Source organism: Borostomias antarcticus (assembly GCF_949987555.1).
Source record: "Borostomias antarcticus genome assembly, chromosome: 5".
NCBI lineage: Eukaryota > Metazoa > Chordata > Actinopteri > Stomiiformes > Stomiidae > Borostomias > Borostomias antarcticus.
In genome coordinates this window covers 29,231,945-29,244,784 of record NC_140238.1, presented here as the reverse complement: position 1 = coordinate 29,244,784, position 12,840 = coordinate 29,231,945, and the positions used below count along the sequence as shown (strand labels likewise).

General features: G+C 41.5%; 1 protein-coding gene across 1 annotated transcript; it reads left to right on the top strand.

Annotated features, from left to right (window-relative positions):
* Nucleotides 1-284: 284 nt before the first annotated feature.
* On the top strand, nt 285-1,686 carry LOC311309750 (interferon alpha-2-like; the record flags this gene model as incomplete). The annotated part of the gene is made up of 6 exons (XM_084439073.1): nt 285-346; nt 450-591; nt 772-864; nt 1,020-1,163; nt 1,382-1,474; nt 1,579-1,686. The coding sequence occupies 6 exons, from the start codon at nt 285-287 to the stop codon at nt 1,684-1,686; spliced, it is 642 nt and encodes a 213-aa protein (XP_084295199.1).
* Nucleotides 1,687-12,840: the final 11,154 nt, after the last annotated feature.

Genomic DNA, 12,840 nt, shown 5'->3' with positions numbered 1-12,840 from the left:
TATATATATATATATATATATATATATATATATACATATATATAGGCCTATACACACACACACACATACATACACACACAGCAGTTTCATCGCAGCGGTTCGCTGCAATTCGTCGAGAGGGGGGCTAGGGGGATACACAAAAGGAAATCCTGCCTTGCGGTTTGAGTTTGATCAAAATTTCCTAAATTCATTCAGTTTTGTCTCGTCTAACTTTAAACCGTGCCTACGCGAGACCCCTTTCACTTTGCGTACATCCATAAATCCTTACTATTTAAACAGCGAACATGGTACCCAGAGACAAACCACATTTTGGACTGATTGTGCTCCAAAGACCTTCTTTAAGCAGGTGAGTCAAGATGCGAATATGCTCCACTGTTTGGGGATTTAGTGAATGAATCATCCCGATATGCTGTATAGCCTTGAAGCTGGCAATGTTCGTCTGTTTCTAGATTAACTCAGCACCTGACCATGGCAATCGAGAGCATCGTGTGGATTGGCGCCCTTCTCTTCCTCGCGCAAGTTAGGTCCATGCCCACGTGTCAACTTAAAGAACACTTGATGAAGGAAACATTTCACCTGCTCCAAGACATGGTGAGATATCCCGAACTCTCCAAGTCATGCGTAGTTAACTTCGCAATAACTTAATAGCCTATAAATTAGTGTATATAGCCTATACGTGTTATAGCAGCTACGTGCCGTAAGAATTCATCGCCATTTAGTCTGTCCAATTATCACTCTTAACTTAAACTAAATATATATCTTCTGCTACAGGGAGGCAAGTTTCCCGTGCAGTGTCTGCAGGATAATGTGTCCATCTCATTTCCCGCCTCCGCCTTTACCAACCTCACCACCGGCGCGCCACAGGTAAGCGCTCAAATGCCCTAACCTCTTATGACAAGATAAAGAAAAGAAAAGATGCGTAACCTACACGAGGAGGTCAGAAGAGAAATGCACATTTAAACATTTCTGAACAATGATCTGATGTTGATATGAGTCTAATGCGGGTCTGTTTAAAGCAGAGGGAGAGCGCGAGGGCCATCTATGAGACTCTGAAGGGCATCGACTCCTTGTTCGAGGCGGACGACATGCCAAGCGAGTGGGATCAGAAGAAGCTGGATGAATTTCAGAACATTGTTTACCGTCAGACCGAGGAGAGTAGCTGTGTGAGTTGACTATATAACATTGTCTAGAGGCAATACGAAACTTGAGTGCATTTCAGTGAATGACTGAGATTACCTTGTATGTTTGATGGACATGGGCTTAATCCATGTAGGCTATAAACTCCTGTGATATTTACTGTGATATTTAAATAAGAACAGAGATGGAAACATTTCCTTTTGAATTAATGTTCATTAACAGATGGCTGTTTTTCTCTGGTCAGGTAATGAGAGGCAGTGCGGATGGGGATTCCTCCGCCAGATCAGAGGTCCTGAGAACATACTTCGGAACACTGACAGGAGTTTTGAAAGACAAGGTAGGCTATGCAGTGAAGATTACAATGAATACTGATAGCCTATCTCAATTTTATAATCTCACGTTGATTGTAGGCCATTCATTTAACACCCCCTCTCTCCACAGAACTCCAGTTACTGTGCATGGGAAGTGATTCGAAAGGAGCTGCTGAATACTCTACTGTTCATCCTGCAAAATAACTCCGACGATTTCCGCGGGTCCAACAGAACATAGGAAAAAGGCTACAAACTAGATTAAGTTATTACTGTTTGTGTGCTAGTATTTGATAGTCCTACAATTTGATCATGTCCTGTCTTAGTTGGTAAAATAGGCTGTTATATATTATATCTATTTATTAACTATTAGCCTATTTATTAACTATTTTCTATTCAGATTTTATTTATTTTGCTTGTTAAATGTGTCCTTGACAAAAATGTTATGCAAATAAATATTTTTTTATTCCATGTCTGTCTACTGGAATCCGTTCGCCTACAAAGTAGGCGATAAGACATTTTGGTGCAGAGAACAGGCCACCAGCAGCCGGCCAGGGGATTCAAACCCACGCATGCAGGCACAGTGTGTGCCCTGGCATGACGAATAGGCTATCCCCACACAGGCCCGGACCATAGGTTCCCCCTTCTAAGTTTTCCGTTTCCACTTTCATTTTCTCTTTCAGTTTTCGACAGTAGGTACTGTGCCTCCGTGCCACATGTGAGCCATTTTGGGGTCTTGCTTAAAGACACTTCGGCACACTGCCGGGAGTTTTTATTAGGGCCCGAGCACTGGCGGTGCGAGGCCCTATTGAAATTGTAAGGATTATTATTCTCCTACCTTCTCCTACCTTCTTCTTCTTCTCCCCAAAGAAATGCCTTTTTGGTGGCATAAACATCGATGAAAACGCATGAAACTTTGCACATACGTCAGTCCCAGTGAAAAATTTAATATTTCATGGGTGACGGAAGTGGGCGTGGCAAAACGGATGAAGAGCGCCCCCTGGAAAATTTAAAATGGCGAGCCCCACCTTTCAATTTAATGTAGGCAAACAAAATTCGGTGGGCATATGTAGTTCATCGAGACACACTAAAATGTCTCTTGGAGCTATACCCAACATTAAACAGGAAGTCAGCCATTTTGCTCTTAATGTGCCATTTTTTCCATGCCTCGTACTTTAACGAACTCCTCCTACAGATTTAATCCGATCAACTTCATATTCGGTCAGGTTCATCTTAAGACATTTGTGATCAAAAGTTATCAAAAAAGAGTTTTCACAAAACACCCTTGCCGTGGCGCCCCACCAAATGTTGACATTTCGCCATAAAACAGGAAGTCCTCCATACATTATCCGATTTGTCCGATATTTCTCACGCTTCATGAAGGTTCTGTCCTGAACACATCTATGTCTCAGTATTGCGTCATACTTATAGCGCCACCTATTGGTGAAACAGGAAGTCCTCAAAACTCCTACATACATTATCCAATTTGCACCAAATTGCTGACACTTCACGAAGGTCGCATTCTGAACACATCTATGCGTCGGTATTGAACACAGGCTGTGTTCGGAATCGCTACCTATTCACTAGCCTATATAGTGCACTATATAGGGCGTCAGCCATTTTGTTCGTAGTGTCCGAATTCTCCACGGAATTTTCGTTCCCTATATAGTCCACTATTTATTACCCACAAGTCACCTTGATTTCCAGGGTACAGTGCATGTACCCTACATTTTGTCCGGTATACCACAATGCAATGCAGTTGAGTTGTCTCGCGAAGAGGGCTGTGAACGGAGGATGGCGGCGGCAACTTTCGTGTATAAACTTAAGGAACTCTAGCTTGCGGAGCTAAATCGTAAACATGTAATGTTTGTAAACATGTTACTTGATCGTGCGCTTCATAGCTAGCTAGGTAGCGCGGCTATAGCCAACGTTACATCTTGCAATCAACAGACAGGACCAAAGTAGAAAAACCACACATGCACATGATTAGAATTTAAATTTCAACACTTTATTTGTGATTTAACATTCAAAATGAACACACAAAAGCAAATCCGATACTACCTGAGTGAGTACATCTCAACCTGCAGCGTGAATGCTCCCTGTTAGACTTGTTTGTTTACACGAGGGCGCATCCGCCTGCATCACACGAATGACCGACGCATTTTTGTGACGTTCGGTTTAGTGTCCGAATACTCCTTAAACCATTCCCTAGGTAGTTCACTACATAGTGAACCCTATATAGGGAATAGGGAGTGAGGGAACGAGGGAGCGATTCCGAACACAGCCACACTTACAGCGCCACCTTCTGGTGAAACAGGAAGTAGGATACTCATAACTCCTACATAACCTACGTTATCCGATTTACTCCAAATTGCTCATTCTTGATGAAGGTCACATCTTGAATACATCTGTAAGTCAGTATGGCGTCATACCTACAGTGCCACCTACTGGTGAAACAGGAAGTCCTCATAACTCCTACATAGCCTACGTTATCCGATTTACTCCAAATTGCTCAGGGTTGATGAAGGTCGCATCCTGAACACATCTGTGCTTCAGCATTGAGTCATACTTGGCATACATTTCAAGTAGCCAATATACCTATTCCAAATAGTATATAGGCTATATATCGAGATACTATTGATCTGAATTTGCATATAGGCGTCTACAAACGAGCAATGGACAAACGTTTTTAAAAAATATTTATTTGAGTAACATTTTTGTTTATCAATGACTTTAACTTGCGAGATAAATTAAGCTATACCCTACCTAAAATAAATAAATACATAAATACATAGAAAATATAAATAAGTAGAAACTAAACATAAATAGGCTAATAACTGCACGCTTTTCCAGTTTATAGTCTTTCTTAAATCCATAGGTCTATAGTGTTCTATTGGACCCGTGGATACCGTCGCACTTGTTTTGCAGGATGAACTGTAAAGTACACAACAGCTCCTTTCGAACAACTTCCCATGCACAGTAACTGAAGTTCTGTAGAGAGAGGGAGAGAGAGAGAGAGAGAGAGATGGGATGATACATTGCCTCATTTGCTGCAATCAATGTACGATTTTATGAAGTTAAGATGGGCATTCCTTGAAATCTTCACGGCATACCTTGTCTTTTAAAACTCCTTCCAGTGTTCCAAAGTATGTTCTCATGACCTCTGATCTGGCGGAGGAATCCACACCCGCACTGCCTCTCATTACCTGACCAGAGAAAAACACAGCCATCTGTTAATGAACATTAATTCAAAGAGGAAATGTTTCCATCTCTGTGCTTATACTGAAATTGAAAAGGCTAGTGTACACATGAATTATGTCTAGCAAAAGCAAGGCCACCAGTCATTCAGTGAAAATGCACTCATCGTATTGCTTCCAGATAACGTTTTATAGGCTAGTCAACTCACACAGCTGCTGTCTAAGGTCTGACGGTAAACGATGTTCTGAAAATCCTTCAGCTTCTGCTGGTCCCACACGCTTGGCAGGTCGTCCGCATTGAACAGGGAGACGATGGTCTCCAGAGTCTCATAGATGCCCCTTGCGCTCTCTCTCCGCTTCAAACAGACCTTTTTCAGAGTTAAATCATCGTTCAGAAGATTTTAAATGTGCATTGTGCACATGTGCAGTCCTCAGTTACACCCTTTCATAAGAGTTTGGCAGGGAGGGACACTTGCGCTTACCTGCGATGCACCGGTGAGGTCGGTAAAGGCTGAGGTGGGAAATGAGATGGCCACATTATCCTGCAGCTGTAGACACTGCGCGGGCAACTTATCAGCCCCCTGGAACAGAAGATCATGTTTAGTTAAGTTAAGTTTAAGTTGGTGTAAGATTGGACAGACTGAGGAGTTTTTAAAGCACACACCACACCTATTTCAAATAGCCTATCACATTGGCCCTCTTTTAGCCTACCTAGGTCATACTACAGAAAACTGGGCGTATGCTACGGTAATTTCGACGCCAAGTTCGGCAATTATCAATTTGGACGTGAGCGGAGACTGCAAGTCTCAGATACTGATTCTGACTGGCATCTAGCCAAATAGGCCTATTCATCACTTGTAGCCTACCCTATGGCAAAATAGGATATCTTGTAATGTAGCCTATGTTCTATGTGTCATACATCCCTAACATAAATTGGTATTTTCCAATTGTTTGCAATTAAAAATGTAGGCTATGTTACACCAATCAGTCAATGTGCCGGTGACATAATTACTATGGGTGACATAATTACTATGCAATGGGTATAGGCTTCAGTCACTTATTTAAACAAGAGCTTTGACAGTCAAGCCATGCTCTGTAGAAGACCTATGCGCATCCTATCGTTCAGCTGAGGTGAGAGTAGTGATCGAGCGAGGTTAGAGGCTATTAACCTGATAAGCACCAGTTAGGCCTAGGCCTACTGGTTGAAATAGATATTTTACATTCACACGGGTGTTAGCTCTAATTTGGTATTTTGTTACTTTGTAATTTATTGTCACCTTCCATTTGAGGATTAATAATAATAATAATAATAATACTTTATTTTTTACAAGTTATTATTATTATTAGACTATAAATCCTCAAATTGGCAGCAACGTGCAATGGTTTTTGGATATACACAAACAAGAAAGCCTGTCAGCTCACACGCTGTCTGATTGTGTGAATTTACACCCTTAAAATTAAATTGTGAAATGCTAGATGTTTTTCGTTATCTTTCCATTGAGAGTGAAGAGTTGCCATCAGATGCGAGTCGGAGAAATTTCTCGTCTTGGCCATATTTGGCATCTCCATGCCGTAAACTACAGGGGTGATATTTATCACATTTATCAACGCCCGATCATTCGTACGATGTGATTGGCGGCATACGAATGTTTGATAGGTCACACATGGACGCTGTCGTGCCATCATTTCTGCGCTCCATTGATAAACGAGGGTCATTATGCCTACGTTGTACTATTAGGCCTATATAATTCCATGTTATGCTTATTAATTTTGCAGTAGCTTATCTGGGAGAGTCCAGGATATCTCACCATGTCTTGGAGCAGGTGAAATGTTTCCTTCAGCAAGTAGTCTTGGAGTTGGCACGTGGGCATGGACCTGACTTGCGCGAGGAAGAGAAGGGCCCCCATCCACACGATTCTCTGGATTGCCATGGTCAGGTAGCCTACTAAGTTGATCTACAAACAGACGAACATTGTGAGCTTCAAGACTATACAGCATCTCAGGATGATTCATTTACTAAATCCCTAAACAGTGGAGCATGTTGACTCACCTGATTGCAGAAGGTCTATGTTGCACAAAATGTGGTTTGCGTCTGGGTACCATGCTCGTGGTTTAAATAGTAAGGATTTGTGCATGTACGCAAAGTGAAAGGAGTCTTATGTACCCCTAAATATAGACGAGATAAAACTGAATGAATTTTGGACATTTTGGTCAAACTCAAACCGCAAGGCAGGATTTCCGTTTGTCCCCCCCCAGGAAGTAGGCCAAGATGACATCGCAGCGGGCTGCTGTGATGCTGGGCTGGGAGCAGAGTAAGCGGAGGTCTGCTTCACGTATAGGACAACGGAGAGATGCCGAGATATCCTTCAAGCCTGCATGAGTCGACGACTGACATCTCCATTTATTTATTTAATTTTATTTATTGTACTTACTTACTTACTTAGGTGTTGTTTAACTGATCGAAAGCAAATTCCTAGTAGCCTACGTTGAAAAACTGCATGACAATAAGGCGAATTCTGAGCTCTCTGTTTTCAATTTACACATTCGTTTATGGATTCATTGTTTGGGTTTAGCCTACTGTCGGTGCAAAATTAATCCAGTCCAGTCATGCAGCTCGGTTTCCTATTTAATGTTATTGTATTATGTATTTAGTATGAACATATTTTGTATTGAAATCAATCTAAATAAATCTGCAATACTCTTATAATGACTTTTCCTTCCAGTTAATTGAAGAGATGAAACTCAAACAGACTAATCAAGTAGGCTAAGCACCTACTTTATCACTATGTTGATGACAAATGTCATACCAATGAACAGATGAAGTCTTATTCCATAGGCCTACATATTTAGCTCTCTTATTTAATGTCTATTTTGAGAGTATTTATAGGCACACGCGCGCGCGCGCCCAGTCGGTAGTGACTCGGTTGAAGCCCCACGTTGAGCGCAGTGAACCATTATTGTATACGGGTGTTTCTCAGAATTCGGGCTAATTTCAGTCCCCAAGGTGTATTTTCAATAAAAACACAATTTACACAAGAAATTCACATATCATCAGTTAGTATAGACAAAAACAAACCTAGACTTTTTTATGGTTTCTCTAGCCCATGGTTTTAGCACATTTTATGTTTTGTTTTGTGGTAAAATGTGCTGTTTTGGTATTGTCCCCAACCCACACTTTTCAGGGTATTGCCATATCTCTCACATTATTTGTTATAAATGTAGGCTATATTTTTTTTTATACAAATTACTTCAATGTTACTTAAACTAATATATTGCATGCACACATTAATAATACATATCCATTTTGTACTTTATTTTGTTGATTATCTACCTGTCCCTCAATATCGCCGTCATCCCCATCACGCTGTACATAATGCACTGTACAGCCTTTTTTTTAACAAATGTTTATTTGCTAACCATAGTAACCTGAGGTCATAGAAGAGCTCTTTGCTGTCAATATATATATATATATACAAACACACACACACACATACATACACACACAGCAGTTTAATCACAGCGTTTCGCTGCAATTCGTCGAGAGGGGGGCTAGGGGGATACACAAAAGGAAATCCTGCCTTGCGGTTTGAGTTTGATCAAAATTTCCTAAATTCATTCAGTTTTGTCTCGTCTAACTTTAAACCGTGCCTACGCGAGACCCCTTTCACTTTGCGTACATCCATAAATCCTTACTATTTAAACAGCGAACATGGTACCCAGAGACAAACCACATTTTGGACTGATTGTGCTCCAAAGACCTTCTTTAAGCAGGTGAGTCAAGATGCGAATATGCTCCACTGTTTGGGGATTTAGTGAATGAATCATCCCGATATGCTGTATAGCCTTGAAGCTGGCAATGTTCGTCTGTTTCTAGATTAACTCAGCACCTGACCATGGCAATCGAGAGCATCGTGTGGATTGGCGCCCTTCTCTTCCTCGCGCAAGTTAGGTCCATGCCCACGTGTCAACTTAAAGAACACTTGATGAAGGAAACATTTCACCTGCTCCAAGACATGGTGAGATATCCCGAACTCTCCAAGTCATGCGTAGTTAACTTCGCAATAACTTAATAGCCTATAGATTAGTGTATATAGCCTATACGTGTTATAGCAGCTACGTGCCGTAAGAATTCATCGCCATTTAGTCTGTCCAATTATCACTCTTAACTTAAACTAAAGATATATCTTCTGCTACAGGGAGGCAAGTTTCCCGTGCAGTGTCTGCAGGATAATGTGTCCATCTCATTTCCCGCCTCCGCCTTTACCAACCTCACCACCGGCGCGCCACAGGTAAGCGCTCAAATGCCCTAACCTCTTATGACAAGATAAAGAAAAGAAAAGATGCGTAACCTACACGAGGAGGTCAGAAGAGAAATGCACATTTAAACATTTCTGAACAATGATCTGATGTTGATATGAGTCTAATGCGGGTCTGTTTAAAGCAGAGGGAGAGCGCGAGGGCCATCTATGAGACTCTGAAGGGCATCGACTCCTTGTTCGAGGCGGACGACCTGCCAAGCGAGTGGGATCAGAAGAAGCTTGATGTTTTTCAGAACATTGTTTACCGTCAGACCGAGGAGAGTAGCTGTGTGAGTTGACTATATAACATTGTCTAGAGGCAATACGAAACTTGAGTGCATTTCAGTGAATGACTGAGATTACCTTGTATGTTTGATGGACATAGGCTTAATCCATGTAGGCTATAAACTCCTGTGATATTTACTGTGATATTTAAATAAGAACAGAGATGGAAACATTTCCTTTTGAATTAATGTTCATTAACAGATGGCTGTTTTTCACTGGTCAGGTAATGAGAGGCAGTGCGGATGGGGATTCCTCCGCCAGATCAGAGGTCCTGAGAACATACTTCGGAACACTGACAGGAGTTTTGAAAGACAAGGTAGGCTATGCAGTGAAGATTACAATGAATACTGATAGCCTATCTCAATTTTATAATCTCACGTTGATTGTAGGCCATTCATTTAACACCCCCTCTCTCCACAGAACTCCAGTTACTGTGCATGGGAAGTGATTCGAAAGGAGCTGCTGAATACTCTACTGTTCATCCTGCAAAATAACTCCGACGATTTCCGCGGGTCCAACAGAACATAGGAAAAAGGCTACAAACTAGATTAAGTTATTACTGTTTGTGTGCTAGTATTTGATAGTCCTACAATTTGATCATGTTCTGTCTTAGTTGGCAAAATAGGCTGTTATATATTATATATATTTATTAACTATTATTTATTAACTATTTTCTATTCAGATTTTATTTATTTTGCTTGTTAAAATGTGTCCTTGACAAAAATGTTATGCAAATAAATATTTTTTTATTCAATGTCTGTCTATTGGAATCCGTTCGCCTACAAAGTAGGCGATAAGACATTTTGGTGCAGAGAACAGGCCACCAGCAGCCGGCCAGGGGATTCAAACCCACGCATGCAGGCACAGTGTGTGCCCTGGCATGACGAATAGGCTACCCCCACACAGGCCCGGACCATAGGTTCCCCCTTCTAAGTTTTCCGTTTCCACTTTCATTTTCTCTTTCAGTTTTCATCTCTTGCGTCAGAGCATTCCACACTGGCCTCTGCCAGAGGGCTGCAGCCCGATAGTGAGGGCTGGTGGCTTCCAGAACAGCCTAGCCAAACGCACGGAACAGCTGTGATTTTCATGTGTGAGTGGTGTCAGACCCTTGGCAATGGCACTCTGCTCCAACCCATTGGAAAGCCCTGTGTGTGTGTTCAGAGACAGAACTGAAGAGCATCTGTTCTTCTGTGTGTTTTTCGTATTGGGTTCTTTGGGAGGAAACCCTTGCAAACACCGCGAGAACATGAAAACTCGGCACAGAAAGGCACGTAGACCTTCTTGTTGTGAGGCGACAGTAGGTACTGTGCCTCCGTGCCACATGTGAGCCATTTTGGGGTCTTGCTTAAAGACACTTCGGCACACTGCCGGGAGTTTTTATTAGGGCCCGAGCACTGGCGGTGCGAGGCCCTATTGAAATTGTAAGGATTATTATTCTCCTACCTTCTCCTTCTTCTTCTTCTCCCCAAAGAAATGCCTTTTTGGCGGCCTAAACATCGATGAAAACGCATGAAACTTTGCACATACGTCAGTCCCAGTGAAAAAATTGATATTTCATGGGTGACGGAAGTGGGCGTGGCAAAACGGCTGAAGAAAATTTAAAATGGCGAGCCCCACCTTTCAGTTTGATGTAGGCAAACAAAATTCGGTGGGCATATGTAGTTCATCGAGACACACTAAAATGTCTCTTGGAGCTATACCCAACATCGAACAGGAAGTCAGCCATTTTGCTCTTAATGTGCCATTTTTTCCATGCCTCATACTTTAACGAACTCCTCCTACAGATTTCATCCGATCAACTTCATATTCGGTCAGGTTCATCTTAAGACATTTGTGATCAAAAGTTATCAAAAAAGAGTTTTCACCAAACACCCTTGCCGTGGCGCCCCACCAAATGTTGACATTTCGCCATAAAACAGGAAGTCCTCCATACATTATCCGATTTGTCCGATATTTCTCACGCTTCATGAAGGTTCTGTCCTGAACACATCTATGTCTCAGTATTGCGTCATACTTATAGCGCCACCTTTTGGTGAAACAGGAAGTCCTCAAAACTCCTACATACATTATCCAAATTTGCACCAAATTGCTGACACTTCACGAAGGTCGCATTCTGAACACATCTATGCGTCGGTATTGAGTCACACTTACAGCGCCACCTTCTGGTGAAACAGGAAGTAGGGGAGAGCCGGGACGAAAGTAACGGAGGACGAAAGTAACACGCGCATTTTCTCTAAAACTACGGCAACCTCGAAGACGTGGTTACGTTTGTACATGCATATACCAGTGCCTTAGCTTCATACAAAATTTCGGCACCAACCGAGTTTGTTTGGTGGAGTTATAGCAGGATAACGTTTTTAAGCGCCATAAGTAAAAGAGTGGTCCCCTAAGTATTTTTCGATTGTAGAATTGTGTTTACTTGTTTAAGTTTGTAAACATATGTAGTTTTCTTAAGACATCTAGTGACTAAATGATAGCATAGGTTTTAAGTTTCATGCGATGAAGTCTTGGAGACTAGCCAGGGATAAGTGACGGGAGAGCGGAGAGGGGCGAAAGTAACAGTAGCCTGCGGGGCGAAAGTAACAATAGCTATTTCGCTCCGTGATATTTGACAGTGACTTACAATGCATTTATTTTGTTACATTTACAGAATATGCCGAGAATTAGGGTGAGGTAGACCAGGAGAGGGTTATTCTTCCAAGAAACCTGCAGACAGGCAGCATAGGAGGTCATAGCTGGGCAGCTGTCTGTGCGCTGTATGGATTTCGAATTTATAGCATTTATTTAATCTATACAAACATTATATTGTGTATAATAATATATGTGTTATGTGTAATAGTATATGTATTGATAGTAAAGAGACTTACAATCCTGAAATACAGAGATACGAGGACCCTTCGTTTGCTGTTACTTCCGCCCCACTGTTGTGTTACTTTCGTCCCGCTCCATAGGGACGAAAGTAACATTCCACTCGGTACGTTCCCAGCCTATTTATGTTAAACTCATATATCCTAGAACGGAAATTACAGTCAATAATAGTGAAGGACGTGTGCAAGTTGTGTGTCATAAAACATGGAATCTCTACCTCTATTAATTTCGAAGTAAATTGGATCAAACGAAAAAGTGTTACTTTCGTCCCGGCTCTCCCCTACTCATAACTCCTACATAGCCTACATTATCGGATTTACTCCAAATTGCTCATTCTTGATGAAGGTCACATCTTGAATACATCTGTAAGTCAGTATGGCGTCATACCTACAGTGCCACCTACTGGTGAAACAGGAAGTCCTCATAACTCCTACATAGCCTACGTTATCCGATTTACTCCAAATTGCTCAGGGTTGATGAAGGTCGCATCCTGAACACATCTGTGCTTCAGCATTGAGTCATACTTGGCATACATTTCAAGTAGCCAATATACCTATTCCAAATAGTATATAGGCTATATATCGAGATACTATTGATCTGAATTTGCATATAGGCGTCTACAAACGAGCAATGGACAAACGTTTTTAAAAAATATTTATTTGAGTAACATTTTTGTTTATCAATGACTTTAACTTGCGAGATAAATTAAGCTATACCCTACCTAAAATAAATAAATACATAAATACA